The sequence below is a fragment of the Tiliqua scincoides genome, chromosome 3 (genome assembly GCF_035046505.1).
Source record: "Tiliqua scincoides isolate rTilSci1 chromosome 3, rTilSci1.hap2, whole genome shotgun sequence".
In the NCBI taxonomy this organism is placed as follows: domain Eukaryota; kingdom Metazoa; phylum Chordata; class Lepidosauria; order Squamata; family Scincidae; genus Tiliqua; species Tiliqua scincoides.
The window spans coordinates 77631538-77655733 of NC_089823.1; the positions used below are offsets into that span (position 1 = coordinate 77631538).

General features: G+C 40.6%; 1 protein-coding gene across 2 annotated transcripts in view; it reads left to right on the top strand.

Annotated features, from left to right (window-relative positions):
* SH3KBP1 (SH3 domain containing kinase binding protein 1) overlaps nucleotides 1-23731 on the top strand; it is a 190308-nt gene extending 166577 nt beyond the window's left edge. For both annotated transcript variants that reach the window (XM_066619204.1, XM_066619203.1), the window contains 6 exons: nucleotides 92-177; nucleotides 10295-10404; nucleotides 14771-14896; nucleotides 17607-17878; nucleotides 18428-18491; nucleotides 23110-23731. In XM_066619204.1, the coding sequence (XP_066475301.1) occupies nucleotides 92-177; nucleotides 10295-10404; nucleotides 14771-14896; nucleotides 17607-17878; nucleotides 18428-18491; nucleotides 23110-23151 (700 nt within the window). In that variant the 3' untranslated portion in view covers nucleotides 23152-23731. The remainder of the gene's footprint in view (nucleotides 1-91; nucleotides 178-10294; nucleotides 10405-14770; nucleotides 14897-17606; nucleotides 17879-18427; nucleotides 18492-23109) is intronic.
* The last annotated feature ends 465 nt before the right edge of the window (nucleotides 23732-24196 follow it).

Here is a 24196-nt window from a genome sequence, read left to right on the forward strand (position 1 = left end):
GGAATGCTTCTTTTACCCCCTGTTTGTTAACTGGAAACTAAAAATGTTTCTGTAAGAGGCAAGTCACTAAATGTCTCACTTTTGCCTGCAGGAGTGATATTCCAAAAGTAGACTTAGTGGGCTGTACACTGTCCAGCACCTTAGAAAAGGACTCCACCGAAAGAAGCAATGACATTGGTAAGTTGAAATGCTTTTTATCCCTGAATTAATAAAGTCATCTGGTTTAGAAAGGCATTAAGATAGCAAGCTGCTTCATGCTCATTCACTTTTGCAGCATTAATATAATCATGCAACGTAACATTTTAATTAAGAGATCTATTGGATATTGATTTTTTAATGTTCCTATAAAGTCAGAACTGGCTCCAAAGTATTTTAGTTGTTTGAAAGTGTTTCATCTATTTGCAAATTGTTTTGATTTAGATTTTTAAATGCTATATTTTTTTTAAAAGTGTTACCTAAAATTGTAATGGTTTTTGTATATATAAATGAGTTGCAGGTTTCTGAGGTCACTAAGAAATGTATCAGGCTTCCTGAAATGCTTTGAGACCCACCTTGACTAAATATAAATGCTGATATCGCCCCCTCCACAAGTTTGCAGTCCATGAGAGAGGTGTTCTGAGTTGGTTGGAGTAGTGGACTCCTGACCATTGGAAAGTGAGGTGTTCTGACTATGGTCACATATCTGTAAACAAACCCAAGGATAGTGTCATCTGCTGATGAAAATATTTCAAAGTCATCTGCTTCAGTCACTCAGTTCAGTGACAACTGTGCGGCAGCAGACATGTTTTTGTAAGAGGCAGAGTCTTTGTATCCTAAATTGTAAGCATTACTGCATTTCATTGGTAGCATGCACTGTTATTTTTATGTTGGGGCTGCTTCATAGAGCACATATTGATAGGACGTTATGCTGCAGAAATTAATCTTCCTTTTCTCCAGACTTGGCAGTTTTGCATTGATTTGTAACTGCTAATATTAAAACCAAAGTTTTACTCATTAGGTAGCAATTCTAAGCATAGTTAGTAGGAAATTAAGTCCCATTGAACTCATTAGGATTTATTTCCAAGTAAACTTGTTGAGAATTCAAGGTTGTCAGTATGTTAAAATCCTATATTTTTGTTTGTTTCTTATCTGTGTTTTTTTCTGCTGGGTGGGATCAGTAATATAAAGTAATATCACTCAGTTTCTAAACAGCTTTTTTAGCCAAAGAATTGTAGCAGAACAAGATAGCTGTAGGGATAAGTAAATTACAATAAGTTGTATGAAGTTTTAAATGAGCACATTTATGCCGCATTCCTATGCATGTACAGGTATATTCAAAAATAATTATATTCAGTGAGGCTTATTCCCAGGAAAGTGTGTGTAGGATTGCAGCCTTATTCTTTTTCTATTCTTCATTTTTTAACATTTAACAATTTTATGCACTTTAGAAATGATCTTATTTATTCCATTCAGTAGTGATGGGTGCCACTAGGATGCCATGTGTGTTCTGCTTTTGAAAACCTTTTGGTATTTTTAGGATTAGTTTTTTAATTATAACTTTAAATCTTCATATCTTACAACTTTAAAAATCAGCTTCTTAGAATTCTCACATGACAGGTAGTTCTGAGTTATTAGGAATGCAGAAAAGGCTGATGTTCAGTCTCTAGTAACTATAATAACAATAATGGCTGAACTAGAAAATTGGAACAGAATTTCCAATTCTTTTGGTGTGCCAAGAGCAAACTACAGGGGGGGAAAAACCTGAAAAGTACATAAAACACCAACATGCAACATTATGGTTAGTCTCAAATATTTTTGTTCTGCTGGAGGGAACGAATTGACTCAAAGTATAACATTTACAACTTTTGTCAGCATAAATGATGATGGCAGCCTGTTCATTTGCAATGGCAAATCAGGACTCCCTGTTTGGGATAATAAAATCCATTCATCATAGAGTGTGGCTTGTCTATCAAGTCTTTGTATTTTCATAAGACCTTTGATAGTCATTTTGCAAAATAAATGAAAATGTAGTGTATTTAATTCCTTAATGAAACCAATATTCCTACGTAAGAAAGAATTAAATACTGAAAAATTAAAGTACTTTGCTGTTTGCTCATCATGGTTGAAATGATGATTTAGGGACGTTTAAAGGGTTTGTAAATTATTTGGGGAGGGAGGAAACAAATATGAATTGGTTAAATTATATCTTGGTTTTACTAATTTGAAAATGGTGGATGACAGAAGAAGTACTTAGGTTTTTATGCACAAATGGATTGAGGGCAGAAAGCGAGCAAGTGCAATTAAAGTGAAATGCATGTGAGGTGAGAAATGTGCTCAAAACTGTCTTGGCATTTTATATGGTGGTGACCTCAACAGTGAGAATATGGACATTAACTCAGTCTTTCAAAGTTGATTTCAGCACAGCGCAGTTCAGAAATATTGTCAGTTGGCAAGTTTGTTTTGTAAAAGAAAAAAAAGTCATATGTTGTGATAGTGTCTCTTGGGAAGGGGAAGGAGAATGTTATTGACTTGTACTATGCTGGCCTCAAGTTTGCAGTCAGCATGGACAGGGATGAGTTGTGCTTCACACCTTGTCAAATGGTAATATATGAGCCATAATGGTCTCATGTGGGTTTATCATGAGTGATGTTTCTGTCTCTGTCTTGGTACTCTGTGATGACTGCAAAGTTACGGTCAGCACTTGTGTATGGCTCCCAGGAGGATATATATGCTTGATGTAATTCTTTTGGCATGAAAACTAAGGGTATTTATATCTATTAGGGTAGGATTACTTAATTAGTTAATGGTGGATATATATGATTGTGTCCGTGTGTGTCTGTGTCTGTGTATTTAATGTGAAGATTGGCACACACTGTATTTTTTCCATAAATGTACCTGTGACTCACCCCCTGATGCTTTTTAAAAAACGTTGTTGTTGTTATTATTGTTGTTGTTGTTAAGTTTCTTTAGAAATCTATTCCCTTTCCTCCTCACACTTTTTTTTCTTTTTCTACATTTCTAGTGATGCCTTTCTTTTCCTTTCCACTCACATTTCTTCAAGCTTTCCCTATTCACATCCCTTTACCATGGGTAACTCTTCTTCACTTGATGATGGTAAGGCTGTTTTCCACCTTCTGTCTTTCCTCCCATATTTTACCTGAGAATGAATTGCATGTGTTGTATCATTCTCTGGACATCTTGTTTGGTTTACAGTTAGCGATATGGTTGTTGCATAGACTGAGAAGTGGTCCATAATTGTAAATGAAATACCTCTAAAAAAGATTACACTGCCTTATGCTTATTCATTATGCATACAGCGTAGTTCATTATTATGAAATGTGTTGCCCACAAAGTTTTAAAACACACATTTTTGCAACATCATAAATTAAATCAAAAGAATTGTTAATATACCCATTGTTAAAATAAACTAGATGCACACTTCTTAGTGAGCTGGTACAGTGTAGCGCAACAGTTTTCAACTAGGTTGTACTGCAGGAGTTTTGGAAAGGGTCATTTATTAGTAGGGACACAGTGTGGTGTGCCTTGTTAATTGTCAAAAAACTGATGGTGTGCCTTGACAACTGTAGCACCTTGTCACCATGAGATGAAAAAGCTTGAAAATGGCTGATAGCGGCTGAGACTGGTCTGTGAATGTCAGAAACTTCCAGGTTCAAATCTCACCTCTGCCATTAACTCTGCTAGGTGGCCTTATGCAAGCCGTTTCTGCTCAGTCTCAGTTACCATATAGGAATAATAATATTTCCTACAGAAATGTTGTAAGGATGGTAATACACATGTGCTTTGCACACTCAAAAAGAACTATACAAATGCTAACTTTGATTATTATGAATAACATACAATGGACATAATGCACTGCCTTTGCAGGGGCCTCTGATTTTCTGAGAATGTTTCATGCACATGCAGAGACTGTGTTTTTGGAGTTAAAAGGAAAAAAACAAGGAAGCCACGCAATACCAGAATTCCCATCCTCTTATTGGACCACTGGATTAGTGCTATTGTAAAGATATTATTTAAAAGTAGCTCAATTTTCAGGCCATCCTAGGAGTGATATAAACCGTTACTGTAATTACAGTTTTATTTTGAAAAATGTGTAGGTTAAGCCAATTTTAATGGTCATTTATTCAATGTACTTCCTAATCTACAGGAAATCATGTATATTTTTGTAGTGATTAAATTTAGCAAATACTTTCTTATGTCTTGCCACTTGTTTAATGTGTATTTAGGCATGTTGGTTGATTGCAGTGTCACAAGCCATGCCCAAAATAAGAGACTGAAGAGATGCAGAGGTCAATTTTAATGACCCCTTTTGATTTTTTATTTCAGTGTAAACGGTTGTGAAAACTGTATTAGAATGTATTACTTAAGGGGTCACTAGTCCTCAAACGTTTCTTGAAAGACTTTCTGTTTACTGAAATGGGCAAATCAGCCTTAAGGCCTTGAAGTATAAATTTTATCATTGGTTCTTTTCAGGGATGGGAACTTGAGTCAGGTAACTCAAGTCCATGTTGTGAAAATCAGCATTTTTTGCTGACTCATTTACACTGGAGTCGTGTGTGTGGAAGACTCTGCAAAACACTCAAGTCAAAGCCCCTTGACTTGGCACTTGTCCCCATGCAGGCAGACTCGAGTCTACCTGTGTCTGAGTGTGCTTTCTTACTGTTTTCACAGTGTGAAAAATCTCTTGGGGCCATCATTCAGACCAGGCGAGCAGGAGGGAAGTTCCAGCCAGGAGGCAGGGAAGTGTTAGTGTTTTGCTTTCGCGTCCAAACAGGAGTAAGGGATGTGGGAGCAGGCTCTCTTGCCACCTCTGATAGGAAGGAACTGATGATCGTTGGATGAAGGATGAGTGATCTGGTTTGTTTCTTTGGATGAGGTAGGGCAGGAGGAGAAGCCCAGGAAAAAAGGAGGTAGAGAAACGGGGCAGGGAGGTTCACAGGAATCACGCTTTTCAATAACGTGGCTCCTGTGAGCTCCGTTGTTACTTAGGGGGAAGGGAGGAAGTTCCATTGAATGAATGGCTGCAGTGAAATGTACTTCCGAGTACAGCTGCAAAGGATTGGATCATCCTGGTAAGCCTCAGCTGCTGCGCATGACCCTCCTCCCTCTTGCTGCTTCTGTTGCTGCTCTCACGCAGTCCCACTCCCTCCCACCTTGTTTACAGATGGGCAGAGATAGCAGGGAAGTGATTAAAGAGAACTCACACACATACATACCCTGGCAGCAGCCTTGTTTTTCCCCCACGCCTGACATGTGTATTAAAAAGACCAGGTCTTTCTGAGTCGTGAAAAGGTGACTCAGCAATTTGGAAAGTGCCCCCATTATGACTTGTTTTTGAGTTGAGTAACGGGGTGGAGACTCATGACTCAAGTTTAGTCAAGCCATGCTGGATTTACCCATCCCTGGTTCTTTTTCTTCAGAACCCAAGAAAAGGTCCTAAGCATGCACTTATACCATTTTCTAGGTGTATCATGTAAGCTTGTCACAGAGCAAGCACGTTCATTTCCATTCTTGGGATTATCTGGGAATCCCTCCTTTGTTGTTGAAGCTGTTTGTACTTACAATAATGACATTTCTCTTAGTTTTAGTTGAAAGTGTCCATAAACAAAGTCTTAATTTTGATTGAGTTGGTTTTCTTCTTCATTAGTGAATTACAAGGTGCTTTTCTTAAGGCGGGAAGCCTGATTATGTGTGTGTTCTTATGTTTAAGCTTAATATTTTAAGAAGTTGTTATTGTTCTTGTGACTGAATGGCAATTGTGAGAGACTGAAGCTCCTACAGAAGGGAACTGTTGGAGGGTGGGGTGACAAGACCGTTTTTTACTATTGTCAAGTAAGTGCTTATGCTCCACATCTTCAAGCGGTGAGAAATTCCAAGAACTGTGGCACAACCTGGGTTTGGGCTTCATTTGGAGCAGAAATTGCTGGAGGTTTGTGGAGTCTTTCTGAAATGTACTTTATTTGCAAGTTTCCAGACTTGAAAATTGGGTGGAGTAGGTAGCTTACTCCTACAAACAGCATCAGCTATGCTGATGTCAGCTCTTCTGCTTAGATTCCATTCCAGTCTCTGCCAAATCAAATGCTACTCTTTTCTTTGTCTCTTGCAGAATCTGCCAGGCTTACCTACCCCTTTGTCTTTCTCACTGCCTCAGAGAGACAGGAGGATTGGAATCACTTTGGCTTAGCTTCCTTGGGTCATTGTATTCAAGGGCTCTGATGGAGGCTATCATTTGAGCTGTTTCTTGGGCCATTAAAATTTGTTGCCCATTACAGGCAACTGCCTCAGGGTCTTTCTCTAGTTCAGCAGTTCCCAAAATGTGAGCTGTGGCTTTCTGGGAAGCCATAGAAACCGGCCAGGGGAGCGGCAGCATCCTTGTGAAAAACTCACTGCCCTATAAAATGTATAGGATTGTAGCCCTAACAGGGAGATGTGGCCAGTGGCCCAGTAGATCAGGAGAGCCTCTGTCAAAAAGTTTGGGAACCACTGCTGTAGTGCCATGCGTATTGACAACATCAGATCCCAGTTTCACAACACTGTTGGTTTGACAATACCATCAGTATATATTTTACTGAGTGAACTTGCCTTAAACTGAGTCAGTTCATTTACGTCAGTAATACCTATCCTGACTAGAAGTACACTGTTTCTTAGCCCTGCTAAGAGTTGTCAGGGATTGAACCTGGAACCTTCTGCATTCAAAAACATGTATTCTGCCAATGATTTATAACCCATCTCCAAAGAGAGTAACAGAGAGGGGAGAAAAAGTTTCTCTAGGAGCTTACAGTCTAAATGTAGACAGGCGCAAAGGACAACCATGTAGGGAATTGAATGGATGAGAAGTAAAGGGTAATTAGGAATGGATGTTTGGAATGCAGTTAAACATTCTTAAGGCTAGTTGTCACCAGGAGACAAGGATTAAGAGATCAATCTAAAGATTTCACAGAAGGAGTTGGTTTTGGACAGGCTCATTCTGGACGGTAGTTCTAGGCATAAGTTCCAGAGCTTTCTGCAACCATAGCTGTAATGGTATCCATAGTGGCAAAACAAAACTGCCATACTTGCCTCTCAGATATTTTCCTTGCTCCTTCCTACAGGTTTCTCCTGAGCAAGTCGTATACAGATGACCAGTAGATGGGTCGCTCAAAGGGTTCTAAACAATGGCATTTCTCGCCACTTTGCCACCTGGGAGCACACCTCCAGGGATGCTGCCCCCACATGACTGTCACTTTCTCCACCCTGGCATTCTGAAGACCTTCTAAGGCCTCCAGCCAAAAACTGGAAGTGACTATTTTCGGCCCCCAGAACGCCTTCTGAGAGCCAGGGTATCTGCGTTTTGGGCCGAAAACCCGAAGTGACAATTTTCACCCTCCAGAAGGCCTTAGAAGGCCTTCTGAGGACTGGGTAGGCTGTGCATGGCTTCCTTGGCCTTCTGAATACCTCTGTGGGGAAGCTGTCAAGGGGTGGGCATTAGCTTGGTGCAACGATACTATTGGTTGCTGACTGTGTGCTGTGGGGAAGGACAGCACAGGGGGAGTGGATGGCAGTGCAGCATCACCCCCCAAGCCTGGCACCCCTTGTATTGTCCCCCTTGTCCCCTCTCACGTACGCCACTGGTTCCAAAGGCATATAATCTTGTTTAATGATGTGTAAACCATCATTATTGCATCTAGACAGCTCCCCTTATTTTTCTTCAAGTGTTCCTGCTGAATACTAAAAAAACTTTCAAGGGAGTTTTCAAGAATAAATCAGGAAAGCAAAAAAAGAAAAACCCCCAAACAAGATGAAATGAAATGATGAAATGTGTCGATCCCCCCCATTACCTTTGTAATTTTGTAAGGGAAAGGGGCAAGCAGGCCTCACTAGATGCAAGAGCCAGTTTGCAGATGCTACCTTTGGGTAGAAGTGAATCAACTGACCATGTTCAGGAACATCATTCCTATCAAGGCTCGTGGAATTTGTAGTTTCTTTGACCTCCTGAACTGAGAAAATCACAAACCCTGTGATCCCCTTGAAGAAATGATTTTCCTGAAGGAGCATCACTTGCAGCTAAGGTTTAAACTCACAAGGCCTCTCCCATGTCTAGGAAACCCTCCCACTTCACAGAGTTAAGGAGTTTGATTTGGTTTGGTTTTGAAATTGAAAGAGAACTAGCACAGAAGCTGTGGGCAGTGGTAAGGTCAGAAAACTGGATCCAAGAACGGGTCTGGGCTTAACATGAAATGGGCAAAGACTTTTCAAACAGGCATGTTCAGATTTCAAACCCCATCCCCATTTAGAACTCACCACCCTAGTTTGCTCTTTCCTCTTCCCCATCTTATGGCCACTTCCACCAATTGAGCATTGTTTCAGTGCAGGTCTGGCTAATTATGTAGTAAAAAGTATAAGTGCATAATGTGTCACCATCTTACGATAGCCATTGAAGCCTCTTATTATCAAACTTGGTTTTGCATGAATGTGCTTGTTGTTTAAAGATCAACTGGGCGAAAAAGAACAGGTAATAACTCTGAGAGAGGTTGTAGAACTTCTTGAGCGAGTACAAATGTACAGTTTAGCCTTGTGATGCTCTCAGTATTTCCTGACAGAGCTGAGTCTGTAACCCTTTCCTAAGTGTGACTTTTATGTGCTTAGTTGTCTTTCGATCTGTGTAACTTGTTTGCTTCCAGGGGGGAAGTATGTGCAGTATTTACTCATAGGCGTGAATAAAGTTATACTAGTACAGGTTGGGGATCCCTTATCCAGAATTCCAAAAAATGGAGTATTCCAAAATACAGAACTTTTTTGAGCGCCAACATGACATTTTTTTTACTTCTTTTGCCTTAATGAAATAAAATCACAAACTGTGTTCCATGCACAAACCTTGTTTCATGCACAAAACTATTTAAAATATTGTATAAAATTAACTTCAGGCTAGGTGTATAAGGAGTATATGAAACATACATGAATTTTGTGTTTAAACTTCAGCCCCATCCCAAAAATCTCTCATTATGTATATGCAAGTACTGTATTTGGAAATTCAAAAAAATCTGATATCCAAAATGTTTCTGGTTCCAAGCACTTCAGATAAGGGTTGCTCAACCTGTACACAAATATGCCTAGTGGTTCATAACCGTCTTATCGTGGGCTGTTTTCCATTTGCTAGCAGGAAGTCTTGGAAATTGAAATGTCTTTTCACTGAAGCTGCCTTGGTGTATAGTCTTGGTTTCTTGGTAGAGGGATAAACATCCTTTTCTAAACCAGTATGAACTAATCTTTGCTCTTTCTGTAAAATATGATTGGCATCCAGAGTTGCTTGTTCTGGAAGAAGAGTCACTCCCATGGAAAATGAGTCTTGCTCTTGAGGAAGTGAGAAACCAGGGGTCAGATCAAGCTATATTAACTCTGTGACCTTAGAGAAGCCATTTCGATATATCATAACCTGTTCTGCTCAGCTGGCAGATAGTTTGACTGGATGTTAAGTGTTCTGGTGGAAATGAAGAACAATCTAATTAAATTGATGATCAGCTTCAGATAATGGATTTACATTCAGCAACTGAGCAGCAGGTGCACAATAGAAGGCTTTCCTCTGTAAATTATTGCATCTGACCTCTGCAGGGATCAATGTGCAACTTCATATGCTGCCAAAGATTGAGTGACAGAATGTGTAACTTTTCACTGTGGCAGGCTATACTACAGGACCCGATTAGAAGAGGAATTAGATGCAACCCTGTTAGGAGTCAAAGGGATCATCTGCTTGAGCAGTGAAGAAATGAAATTAACAATACTACACTGTATTAAGTGTATCAAACGCACTAAAACTGTAGTGCATTTTCAGAAGTGATGCTGTAAACACTTTTAGATTTTAATGTGTTACTTCCGGATGTTTTTAATACAAAATACAGAACAAAAGGTATCAATTTGAAAATAAAATGTGTGTTGTCTTCAGTGCAAGTTCTACATTTGGTTTCACATGCAAGTATATAAATTCAATACCTTTTCTTATTATTGTTTGTGACAGTGCACTTAAATTGGTAATTTATTTACTGTTAGTAAAAACAGTAATTTATGCTGTTCAATGTGAAACTATCTGTGCTTGAGTGTTTCAGTTACTTTTTAACTAGCTAGAAATCAGTACAGTGTAGAAGTTTCATCTATTCTAAAAAGCAAGTGTCATCATGATTACAGAATTGGAGTAGGACCAGGGAGAACCAGGTTCAAATTCCCACTCAGCCATGAAGCTCAGCGGATAACCTTGGACAAGTATCATTTGTTCCCCTCTTCAGAGTTCTTACTGTATCTGGGTTTTTTTCCTCATGTTTTTAAGATCTGGAAGGGTTTGACTCTGTAGTACCAGTTGCTGAGAAGCTCAGCCACCCAACAACTACCAGACCAAAAGCTACCGGTAGGAGACCTCCATCACAGTCATTCACATCTGTAAGTACATTTGAAGATCTTTTATACTTTATATCAGGGGTGCCCAAACCCCAGCCCAGGGGCCATTTGGGGCCCTCAGGGAGCCCCAGTCTCCAATGAGCCTCTGGCCTACCAAAGACTTGCTAAAGCCCACTCTGGTCCGATGCTACTGCTCTCAGCACGAGGGCCAAGTATTCAAGCTCTCATGCAAGTTGCAGGCCACGGGCTCCCTCTGCTGCTTACTGTTTCACGTTTGTGAAGCAACAGCGGCAGCAAAGGAAAGGCCAACCTTGCTATCATGAAACCTTCATTCATTCATCTAAGTGCCATCTCTAATATATTCATTTATGTAAATTTATTCAATTTATTTCAAAATAAAATTCAAAAATTTATTCAATTTTTCCCAGCCCCCAACACAGTGTCAGAGAGATGATGTGGTCCTCCTGCCAAAAAGTTTGGACCCCCTGCTTTATATCCACATTCCTTCTTCATCCAGTAATGCAAATAATGCATTGGTCATGATCTGGTTTCAGTAAATGCACAGAAGTTTCCTATAAGCTCAAAGAGCTCTGTTTTTCCTTAATTAGTTCACTGAAAAGCAATCTGTTAAGACAGTGCTTCCCCAACTTTTTAGTACCAGGACTGACTTTTTAAAACAACAATTGATCGTAACCCACTAGGCAAAAAAAGAGATCTAAATTATTAATTAATAATAAGAGGGGTCCTGTACTCCTGAGATTGCTAGAGAAATTACATATGGAATGTGTGTGTAGACATTTTCGGGACCAGGGGTGTCTAAACTTTTCAGCACAAGGTCTGCACAAGTATCTGACATGGTGTTGAGGGCTGGAAAATAAATAAGTAATAAATACATGGAGGATGGATGTGCTGAGAGTTTGATTGAATACAGTAAGTGAGTGGGGATGGAAGGAGGAGGGGAGCAGAGGGCAAAATTGATTTGCACAGGAAAAGGGAGGAATGTTGAAAAAGCATCAAGCAACCTTTGATGCTAATCTCAAACTTTTGTCTCTGTTCCATTTTAACTAACATTATATTTATATTCCAGGTCTCCCAGCATCGTTATATATCCCATTCAGCCACTAGAAGTACTGAATGTAATGCAATGTAATGAAATAATGCAGCGGTTCTCAAACTCTCAGGGAGTTCAAACCCTGCTGTAAGTCCTTGTGGGGGAGGGGAAGGCAGCTATGCAATCACCAGGATTGCGTCACTTTGGAGGGGTGCAGGGGTTTGCTAAGACTTACCACAGCCTGCAGCAGCCTCCCGGGGTGAGGGGAGCCCCATATCAGCCCCCACAGGGCTCCCCAACATTCAGACAGGCAAAATAATGATCGCAACTCACCTCCACTTTCACAGTTGCAAACCAGAAATGGGTCATGATCGTTATTTTGCCTGTCTCTGCATGTTGGGGAGTCCTGCGGAGGCTGGCACAGGGCTCCCTGCACTCCTGGGAGGCTTCTGCAGGCTGTGGGTAAGTCTCAGCAAGCCTCTGCACCCCTGCAAAGCAATGCAATCCTGGCGATCATGTCACTGCGTCCCCCCTCCCGCCCCCTAAGGGGGCAAAAACCAGGGCTCTCTGACTGGGGCATCGTGATGCCCCAGTTTGAGAGCCACTGGAATAATATCTTCCCATTACATTGAGTTGCATTCAGCACCTCTAGTGTCTGAATGAGGAATATACCCTCAAGTGCATCTTTTTAGTTATTTTTAGCTCTGAGAGGTTAGGGAACCTCAAGGGCTAGATAAAACCCTCCCCAGGGGTTTGGACTCCACTGTGCTAGACCTTCCCTAGAAATAGAGTTCAAGGACTCCTAAACCTTTGCAGACATTCCAGGGTATCCAGAAGGCTGAACTGGAGAACAAGATGTGCAGTTAGGGACTTCCAGGCTGGACAAAAGACTGGGTTCACATGATCTAAACCAAAAAAACATCAGAACATCATTTAAATTTGTGTATTCTTAATGTTTATCTGTATTTTTTAACTTGATTGTTAGTCGCCTTGGGTTCCCTTCGGGAAGAAAGGCGGAATACAAATCCAATAAATAAATAAATAATTTGGGGGTGTGAAGATTACCTCATATCATTCTAGCTAAAAGTTTTCTTCTGCAAACCAGGCAAGCGTGCTTGCAAAGTGGTTTTTAAAATGTTTCAAAAATGTTTCAAAAATGTTTTGTGACCCAATGAAAATCTACTCATGACCCACTGATGGTTCTTGACCCACAGTTTGGGAAACACTGTGTTTCCATATTTCTGTGGAAATTGCTGCAGATTTTTGCTTTTTGTTTGAACAAAGAAAACTAGGATCTAGAATAATACATAAACAGTTAATAATTTTAAGAATGTTTTACACCTTGCAGCAGAGCATTACATAATGAAGTGGAACTAAAATCTGAAGTTGCTCTTCTATTTAATTCAGCATCTTAAACATGCAGAAGTGTGAGAACTATGATTATATTGCTCTGTGATGCAGAGGCTGCATGTGCTGTCACGCAGGAATTTAAAGGACAGGATTAGCCACTGTTTTCCTTCCACTCCCAGTTCTTTAGGTTCATCAAACCCAGAGAGGTATTTGAAAAAAGTATCAAAGCTTAGCTGATTGAATTTTAGCAGCAAGTCAGAAGCAAGAAGAAGCAAGACATGGTCTCTCTTATTAAAAGGGGAAAATTCCACCTGCATCTGAATGGTTTTATAGGATATGAGATGTAGCAACCATGTCAAAGCTTACTTTATGTATGAGACAAGGAAGGTTGAACTACTGATAATTGCCTTCTTGAAAGATGGTCATTATTACCACATCCATAAAATATCTTGGTTTAATGATCCATACTTAAGTTCAGATTGATATGAATGTCTTTCTGGAATAGCACTTTCAAGGTCTAAACTGATGGTTGTCTCTTAAAATGAATCTCTAAGAGCAAATCCATACTCTCAAAATCAGTGTAATGCCAAAGATCACCTGAGAGGGCCTCCCCCCCACTTTTGTCAGTATTTAGGAAATGCATTTGGGGCACTACACTTAAATGTAGGAGAGCCTATGGGGGGGGGGCAACTTCAGCTTTCAGCAGATAAGATGGTCACAAATATACACCACAACCTACTCTTCAGTGTGAAGCATTTGTTCCTTGAAACTGCTCACAAAATTGGCTCTTTTGGAAGTGGAGCAGTTGCACTGTCTGCTCAAAAGCAGGCCTAAGCCACACACTTAATTTGGAATATTCACAATTATATGGTTCTGCATACATGGCTGGTAGACTTGCTTGATAACACAACTAGCCTTTAATCCAATATATATGGGCATCCACATGTAGCATTGATACTCTGCTGAAAGCCTAAAGTTGATTGCTAGTACGTGTCCTAGGGCTCAATCCTAGCCAATATTCTTATGTTAATTTTCCAGCTCCGAAATTGTGAAGCCGCAATGCAGCCTCAAGATAAGGCAACTAATGTTCCCATACTTTGAAGAGGCCACTGTGACTGCCTCTCCCACTACAGGATGCAGTGCACACCCCATTGGCATGGCTGCACCGGCACTGTAAAACTGGATAGGATTGGGCCCTCAAGCATTGCACTAAGAATGGTTTAATTTAATCTTCCACCTGAAGCACTGCCAAAGCATGTGTAACTTGCACAGTGGTGGGCAGGACTATACAGCATTCAATTCTTTTAAACAAAATATGGAAGGCACTTTGCTTTATCCCATTTCTTCATACTATTCATTGAGTTGCCTCTTTGTACCTTTCTGCACACACCGCCAACGAGAGGGGTGACAATTCTATGTGCTACCTTCAGATTAGGAGGTAATATGCTTTTGAATGCCAGTCCTGCTTCTGGGCTTCCCAGAAAAATCTGATTGGTCATTGTAGTTTATTTTTTAGAACGTGATTTTTATTTCACTCTATGTTTCTCCAATGCAAGTTTATTGATTCAGCTTCTTAAACATTACATCTTGGGATAATCACTACAGTTTAAGTCTCTTTGAATGCATCTGCAGCATTTTAGGAGCTGCTACCCCATGATATGGTTCTATGTGCTCTGTGTGTGTGTGTGTGTGTGTGTGTGTGTGAGAGAGAGAGAGAGAGAGGCAACCAAATGGAAAGAGCTGATTGTATGAGTTTCTCTTACTAGTTTGTGGCCTGATCAAACGACTAACTTTGCAGGGCAATTCATTATGTTACCAAAAATACCCTACTCCATCCTGAAACATTTTGTAGAATTTGGGTAGTTCAAATGTTTGAATTTGGTCCATAGCTGGTTACGGCATGCATTTTTTTTGTCTTGGATTAGATATAATGATTTTTTTTTTGATGAATTTAAATAAGCTTTTTTAAAGTATTCATAGAAAGAACATATTCTTGTGTCCCCACAGTCTTCACTATCAAGTCCTGACATTTTTGATTCACCAAGTCCTGAAGATGAGAAGGAAGAGCATGTTTCTATTCCACACAAAGTAGCTGAACCATTGAAGAAAGCAAAGACTGTTACAATATCACTAGTAAGTTAAAATATCACCAGTAAGTTATTTGAGATATTTTTTAACAAAAGTGGGGATGGTCCCCAGTATAGTAAAACCATAAGTATGGGCAGGAGGTCTGGTCTAGAGGGTAGAGTCTCCATTTGCCCGAAGATAACATCAGAAGGTTGCCAGTTTGAGGACACCGGCAGCTCCCTGGACGGCTGAGAATGGCAAGACCTTGAAGCAGCTGACAAGCTTAGCTGAGTGATTCCACCTGCTCTTGGTGTGAGCAAGAAGCGTCTTGGCTGCCCTCCATGTGAGAGATGGAGCTGCTTGTCAGCCTGCATGGGAGAACTGGAGGCCAGAAGTGAGACCAAACCAGAAAGATCCATTCTGAAATGTTGTTGGTTCTTGAAAGAAAGAACCTCTATAATTGTAGAAATCCCCTTGAGGGATTTAGAAACGCCTGCCTATGTAAACCGCCTTGAATAAAGTCAGAGGAGTAATCCGATGACCAGAAAGGCGGTATATAAATACCTAGTTGTTGTTGTTGTTACTACTACGTACTACTGCAAAATATGCATTAGGCAGTAAACACAAAATCTGATTCCTGTAGTATTTCAGCCTCCAATCTCGGCCACACATTCAACTGATCCCTCCCTCCCCCACACACAAACACCCAAAAAAAGAATGAAAGGAAAAAAATCAAAATGACATCTGCTGGGAGTCACATAATGTTCTGTCCATGGTATATGATCTTGAGGATTGCCATATGACTCACTAGGTCTAAACTGTTGCTAAGAAATCAGTTGGGAAAACCAGCCAATGTTATGGTTAAGTAGGAATTTGTCTGGATTTTCCATTTTCTGTGTCTATCTGGGATGTTTCTCCTATGCAGAGTACAATCTCATATTGCAGACAATCTCAGTTTCTTCCAAGACATTTAGAAGAGATCTACCAACTTGTACAGATTTCTTTATTTCAGATTTTTTTCACATACCGTAGATGCTCACCTATAAAGTGAGAAATTTCTGCCAATAAATTGAGCGTCAATCATCTCTTCATCTATATGCGAGGTCACTAAAGGATCAGGGCTGTTCAGGCACATCACAGCTGCCAGGAAAAGCCCAGAGGAGAGCAAGAGGACAATGAAGAGATAATGACAGGGCAATTAGGGCCCAATCCTATCCAAATTTCCAGTGCAGATGCAGCTGCAATGCAGCCCTGAGGTAAGGGAACAAACATTCCCTTACCTTGAGCAGGCCTCTGTGAGTGCCCCCCCCCCCACTGCAGGATGCAGTACATGCTCCAGTGGCACAGCTGCATCAATGCTGGAAAGTTGGATAGGATTGGACCCTTAGTCTCCAAGGCAACCAGGTTCCAGGCAAGCTGCAGCCAAAGTTAACCTTTGCAGTCCTCTTAAGAAAAACATAAGCCAGGGCTCAGCACTCCATTTAAATCAAGCAAGCCTTGTTCTCTTTGGCAGGATCACACCCAACCCTTCTGCACCCTTGTTCCATTTTGCAAATGTTTGGCAGAGGTCTGATTTTTAGAACACCAGGATGTAATCCTCATTTCCGTTTGAAACAAAGTCCAAGGCTCCAATTCAGTGCATCATTCTTTAAGCATGAAAAGCAATGTGCTTACTTCTGAGTAAATCGGGTTGCAACTCTGTATGGCTGCACTTGCTTACACTCATTCCTTGTTGCTTGTCTCTCCACTGTGAATTGAATAGTACACTCCCCATTATGTATTAAATGTTATATGTAGAACCTCTGGCTTAACACCCCAGGCACCTTAAAGAGGGATTTGATTAATGATTCTACTGGTATATTGTTTATGGTGCACTTACTCTGATAGTATTTACAAAAAGATTGTGAAGACCAGAATTTAAAAAGTTAATGAATAAAAATGTATCTGAGGATCTTTTCCTATATTTTTAATAGAGACTGTATAGTTCTTGGGTAACAATTACTGGTAGGTTATTTTTCAGGATCTGGCCTCAGGTAAAATCAGACAAAACTATAGTCAGATACCCCCTTAAATTTAAACTTCCGTCCCTGACTTATCTGAGGGTCATAGAAAATTCCATGATTGTTGGCTCAAAATCTGTCCTTGACTTATCTATGTGATCAACCTATATTCAAGTATCTACAGTAGTGCATTATAAAATACGTTAGAAACATTTTGGCAACTGTTTATTGCAGTTGTTGTTTTTTTCTGGGAAAATGTCACTTCCTTCCATAATCTAAATTCTTTTGTCTGTAGCACAAACTTATAATGATGCTTTTAGGTGGCCATGTTCAGAGCAAAGTTAATTAGATACATTTGACATTTAAAAAAATATTCAGCCAAATGCTATCACTTTGATTTCTTTCATATTACAAAAAAGAATATTTTTCTTTTCTGTCCTGTTATCTTTAATATAATTTCTGTTGACTTTTTTCATAGTGACCCAGTCTTTGGTGACATTCTTTCTGGTCAGTAAAAGCAATTCAGAGCGAAAGCTGGCCAGCAGTGCTTCCATGGGTGAAGGATGACCCATGGCAGGCTAATGTCAGTTTGATGATAAAATCATTTTGGAAAGGCATATCTAAGTAGCAGCGTGAAACTGTGCTGTTTATTCCATGACCAACTATATGAAGCATCTGTCCAATGTGCCTTTGGCATGGCTACTGGGTCAAGAAACACATAGCTAGAAAACATATTGTTGGTATCCTAATACTTGTGTGTGTTGTCTTTTTAATAGGTATCTGATAACAAAGCTTCATTGCCTGCCAAGCCAGGAAGTTTGACAAGTGGAAGCAATATTCCATCTTCATTATCATCCTCATCTACACCTGCACTTCATTCAGTTTCAGTAGGAACAACAGGCCATAGGTCAAATTCCCCATCTTTGTTCAGTACTGAAGGAAAGCCAAAGACCGATCACTCCAGCCAAGGTGAAGCATCTTTGGAAGAGCTGAGAACACAAGTTAAGGAGCTACGAACTATTATTGAAACCATGAAAGACCAGCAAAAGTAAGAATCAGTCCTTTTAAGAATTGCTGTGGTACCATGTACTACTTCTTCCCATGTATATTAATCATTTAGCCCACACAGGGATGACACCAACTTGCACTGGAGCAGGAGCAGAGTATCTCGCCCTCACATGGGGTGCTGGGCTCTTCCTCACTTCATTCTGCCTCACTCCCTTGAAGGGTAAAAGAGGTGGAGTGGCTCCAAACACTATCTTTGTCCTACAGTTTCACAGAACCACCAAGGACAATGCCCAACTGGCAAGAAGAAGGAAAAGAGAGAAGAAAGCATGCAAGCCTCCAATCCAGGTCCAGAGGTTGCAAGTGGAGTAAGATATGGAGTAAGATATCCCTATTTCTTATTCCATCTGCAACTCCTGGTCTTGGATTGGACCACTTCAAAGAAATGTCTAAATGCCATGTTACTAGAGCAACATTTGTGTCTTAACCATTGTAGGGTCTAGTTCATAGAACATTTGTAGGAAAAAGGGTTATAATAATATCTAAAAATACATGCAATATGAAAATACAATCACTTCTATGTTTTATCTAGGAAAGAGATTAAACAATTGCTGTCTGAATTAGATGAAGAAAAGAAGATCCGGCTACGATTACAGGTACCTTAATTATATATGGCTTGAGAGGACTTTACAGAGAGAAACAAATGGTTAAACTTTAAAAAAAACACACTGTCTTAAAAATTTTGTAAGGCAAATATATAGCTTTCTTTCAACAATGGGAAATATAATATGGAGCAAATCTCTGGCTCTGTTGTAATCAATGGCAAGACTCCCATTGATATATAGGAAGATGAAATTGAAGCTCCTGAGAATGTGTGATTTAATGATACAACCAATGGTCACACTTCTACAAAGCTTAAGTTTTAGAAACATATTTTTGCTGTGCAGCAAAAGTTGCAGTCACTGAGTCTTAGCTTTCCTAGGTGTGTATGCGTCCTGCTGACTTCCTTGGTTGAACTTGAAATCAAGGAGCTATATGCAGCTCTCTAAACATGTACCTGAATACATGAGACATTTATTAGGAAAAGAAACCAAAGAGGCCTAAGAACACGAAGAGCCCTGCTGAATCAGGCCAAAGGCCCATCTAGTCCAACTTCCTGTATCTCACAGTGGGCCACCAGATGCCTCAGGGAGCACACAAGACAACAAGAGACCTGTATCCTGGTGCCTCTCCCTTGCATCTGGAATTCTGAGGTAGCCTACTTCTGAAATCAGGAGGTTGCACGTACCTGTCACAGCCTGTAACCTGTGATGGACTTTTCATCCATCTTTAAAGACATCTAGGCCAGACACCATCACCACATCCTCTGGCAAGGAGTTCCATAAATTAATTACATGCTGGGTAAAGAAATATTTTATTTTGTCTGTTTTAACTCTCGCAACATTCAATTTTAGTGGATGTCGCCTGTTTCTGGTGTTGTGTGAGAGGAAAAAGAACATCCATCCCATGCATAGTCTTGTGCATCTCAATCATGCCCCCCTCAGCACCTTTTCTCTAGACTGAAGAGCCCCAAACGCTCATTATGCTCATAGCCTATCCTCATAAGGGAGATGCTTCAGCCCAGTAATCATTTTGGCCACGCTCTTTTCCAGTTCCACTATATCCTTTTTGAGATGTGGTGACCAGAACTGTACACAATACTCCAGATGTGGTCTTACCATCAATTTGTACAATGGCATTATAATATTGGCCATTTTACTCTCAATCCCTTTTTTGATGATCCTGAGCATAGAGTTGGCCCTCTTCACTGCTGCCACATATTGGGTCAACACTCTCATTGAGCTGTACACCAGCACCCCAAGATCTTTCTCCTGATCAGTGGCAGGCAGCCCATTAGCCTATTTAAAAAGTTTTGGGTTTTTTTTGGCCCAAATGTGCATTACTTTACACTTACTTACATTGAAATGCATCTGCTATTTTGCTGCCCATTCTCCCAATTTGGAGAGATCCTTCTGGAGCTCTTCACAATCCCAAAATCTGCAGAAAAAATAAACGGTTCTGGAAGACCGCCAAGCCGTGGAAGCTGGGTGACCACCCCGCACTAACCCAGCACCAGCCGGCGTTGGGCTAGCACCAGCGGGAGCCCAGCGGTGAGCCCCGTGAACATGCCTTATGGCACGTTTGCAGCTATGGTCAGCGGCACAGAGCCGTGCCGCCGACCACCGGATTGGGCACTTACTTACTTACTTACTAAATTTCTATCCTGCTTTATCTCCCCCAAGGGCATTCAAAGTAGCTTACAATATAAAGTTTCCATAAAAACCATAAACATTAAATGTCTACTTAAAACAAGGGAGCATTAAAATATCACATTAAAAAGGTAAAACTCATCAAACTAACAGCAATCAAAAAAGGGGTCAGACCAATTAAAAGAACCACAATATCCAATATTAAAAGACCTAGAAATCTGATCTAGGGCATTTGGTGGGCCGCTGTGAGATACAGGAAGCTGGACTAGATGGGCCTGTGGCCTGATCCAGTGGGGCTGTTCTTATGTTCTTATCTAAATAACCATGTCTTTAGGCCCTGCCGGAAGTTCTCTAAAGGGACCAATCCAAAAACTAAGAGAGAAGGAGTTCCATGAAATTGGTGCCACTGTTGAGAAGGCATTATTCCTTGCCACTGGCGTCACTAGGGCAGTGCGGGGGGTGTGGGCCACATCAGGTGACGTGCCGGGGGGGTGACGCACCCTGGGGGGATGACGCGCCCTGGGGGAAGGATGCGCTGAAATTGCAGCATTAGGAGCTAGCCGGTCATGCCATACACCATTGGATGCGGAATGTCCAGCAAAATGCAATGCAAAAAACAGAATTGAAACAGTTCCTTTCCTTCAAAAGTTATGACCAAACAACCGGAAAGAAAAAATGCATGGATCCCTATGGAAAGTGAAAGTGAGCCATATCGCATGTTTACTCGCGAGTAGGCGTACTTGCCATAGTCCATCAGAAAGGGCAGGCTGCGAGGAATCCAATGACACCAGAATGGTCCTGATCCAATGAATGCAGTCTCCAAAAACACAAAAGGGATGAGGTCCCTCCCTCCCTCTCAGCTGCAGTCTGTTGAGCCCTATGGAAAGCGAAGCAGCCTCATGGTCATGTTTACTTGTGAGTAGGCAGACTGCTTTGGCAGGTGGTCAGGCCAGGCAATGGGGAATGTGAGGACACCAGAATGGTGCCGATCCGATGGAGCTGCTCCAGAAGGCAGCCTCTAACCTCCCATGTTCCTCACTAAAAAAGGACAAAAAAAGAGGCTTGAACTGGTAAGGGGAAAGTTTTCTATTTTGCACTTATTTTGCACTGTGCACTTTTGCACAGAAGTCAGGTGGGTCTTTATCTTGATATTCCTGAAATAGAAGAAGTTTCAACTGGGCACTGGGGAGGGCTGGAAATCTCACTGATGCTTTGGGGAGGGGTGTTATTGCAGGCAGACTACAGAGTAAGCCCCATTGACCACTGTGGGACTTACTTCAGAGTAGACATGCATAGGCTTGAGCTCACAGGCTGAAATTCTACCCACACTTTCCTGAGAGTAAGCCCCATTGACCACAATAGGACTTACTTCAGTGTAGATTCACTTGGTGGAACAAAACTGACTCCCCCTTATTTAATTATTTCTTTTAATTTAATTATAATTATTTATTTTAATTTGCTTGATGATGTCACCTCTGGTCATGACATCACTTCCAATGGGTCCTGGACAGATTGTCATTCTAAAAAGTGGGTCCCAGTGCTAAAAGTTTGAGAACTGCTGTAATAAGGTATTAGTAAGTTGACACAGGGGTGTTTGTGTCTGTGAGACTCTACAAGTTTTCAAAATCACTAAAATCAGAGTCTGGAGGAATAATACCATCATGTTATATATCAATCAATGCGTAATTTCATGCAGAATGCAGTGAAACAAACCACATTGAAATGTCTGTGTTCTAACAAAAGATACAACCAAAAAACCAGTGGGGGCAGGGCGATGGTACATCACCACGCCCACTGCATGGGGCGACGCGCAGGCCTCCCACACCGGGTGACACGAATCCTAGTGATGCCACTATTCCTTGCTGCCATCCCTTCCACCTCCATAAATGACAGCACCTGTAGAAGGGCCTTCTCCGATGACCAGAGCGGACAAGCATGATTGTACAGAAGTTGGCAGTATCTCAGATACCCTGGCCCCAAACCATATAGGACTTTGTAGGTCAAGACCAGCACCTTGAATCGGACCCAGAAAAAAATGGGGAGCTAGTGCAGCCATTTGACCAGTGGCCTAAGTTAAACTGCTCGTGAGTGAGTGTGTGTGTGTGTGTGTGTGTGTGTGTGTGTGTGTGTGTTTCTCAAAGGGAGTATGCCATCTTCCAAGTGGAATGATTTGTTTCTGAACTGTAGTAAGCAGAGCTATGCTATAAATGGGGCTCCGGTATAACTAGTTATTGTGCATTTATTTGTTTTATAAAGATTTTACTTTACCTCTTTTAATAATGCAAGGTGGTTTACAATATTAATAAAGTACAATATAATCATACAACAATAATAATCAGCCCAAAACAACAGTAAGCACATAACACCAGTAACTGAGAAACAGTCAAATATTGGAGGCCGACTGGAAAAGGTGTGTCTTCAGTTTTCTGTGAAATACTGAAACGGAAGGGGCCAAACAAACATTCCACTGGCAGGAGTTCCATAGGGAGGGGCCACCACCAAGAAGGTACTCTAGTCTAGTGTTTCCATGATTCGTACCATAAGCAGTGGTGGATTGTGCAAAAGCCCCCTCCCCCAAATATCTCAGAGCATGGACAGACATGTGTGGACAGAGGCAGTCCATCAAGTACCTTGTTCCAAATCAGTTTAGTGCTTTAATGGTCATAACCAGCATCTTAAATCACATGCAGAATCTTGTGCAGCCAGAACAACAGAAGTGAGATATGTTCATACTCGTAGTATACTGCTTCAAAAACATCTTCAAGGGTAGCCCCATATAAAATGTATTGGTGTAATTCAAACAAGCAACAACCAAGGCATGGATAACCAAAGTCACATAGTGGTCATACGGTACTTGCTGTTTTACTTTCAGTCCTGCCTTCAATCATTCCTAACATTAAATTGGAGATGTAACGTGCTGCTAACCTAGTGTTAAACATGTATTAGATGTTTGGTGTTCTTACTGTTTGCTTAAAGTAGCCAACCACAGGAAAATAATTAATCTGGATTTTTTTTCCTTTTCTAGATGGAGGTTAATGATATAAAGAAAGCTCTTCAATCAAAGTGAATACTTGAGATATGGAATGTTGTATTATTCATTGTGACAGAGACTCAAAACGTATACCCCAGACAAAATAACTTTGTGCCAAATGAGTAAGGACCTGCCTCTACATCCTGATGTTTGAACAACTAGCACAAGAGTTTTAATAGCACAACACGAATTCCAGTGAGGAGGGAAAATTTTCATGTGATGCAGTTGCCCAAGCATGGCACTTGTTGTGACTGAAATTGTTCTAACTGTGCTAAAATCTTCTCTACTTCAAGTTCACAAACAAATTGAAAACTCAGGCAGTTTAGTTCATAGTGGTACTATTTTAATGATATTTTCCATAAGTAAAGTGTACTTCAGGTTTATCAGTTTACAGGTTTTATTATTTTAAATTTTTAAATTGTCTTTTGTCACAGGTTCTTAAAATATTTGTACTGCATATAGCCAGAAATGAATGTTGGGTGAGGAATTGTTTGTTTGCCTCTCTCTCTCTCTCTTTGTGCTTCACATAAAGCAACTTAATTTGTGTTATTTTAAATACTATTACATATGCAATCTTACGTCCAAAAATTATCTACAAGATGAATCTTACATTTGTGTACAAGAAATCTTACATTTGTGTACATTTGTGTACAAAAAGAAAAAAAATTAAGAGAAATCTGGTCTTTACAATGATTTGTGCCTTCTTTTCCCAAACATGGATTGGAGCTGGTTGTAAGCCAGGTCTTAGTAATGTAGCTACCACACCGAGGCCTGTCAGTCCACTAGAGGTCACTCTTTCAGTACATTTGCTGCTTGCTCAAAAGACACTCTCTTTTGTTTCTTTCCTGTTTTTGCTATGGTGGTAATAACGACCACAAAAGTTGAAGCAGCTCTATTTCAACAGCTGTAGCTTTTTGTTTGTTCAGTTGAATTCACCTCTGCTTCATTTCATTTGAACATTTAAACATCTGCTTCCATTTCCAATTTTGCACATCTTGGGTGAACAGAATATGCGTAATTAAGAGCAAAATGAATAAAATATAAAACAACAAGAGAGAGTTGTATTATTTCATGCACAGAG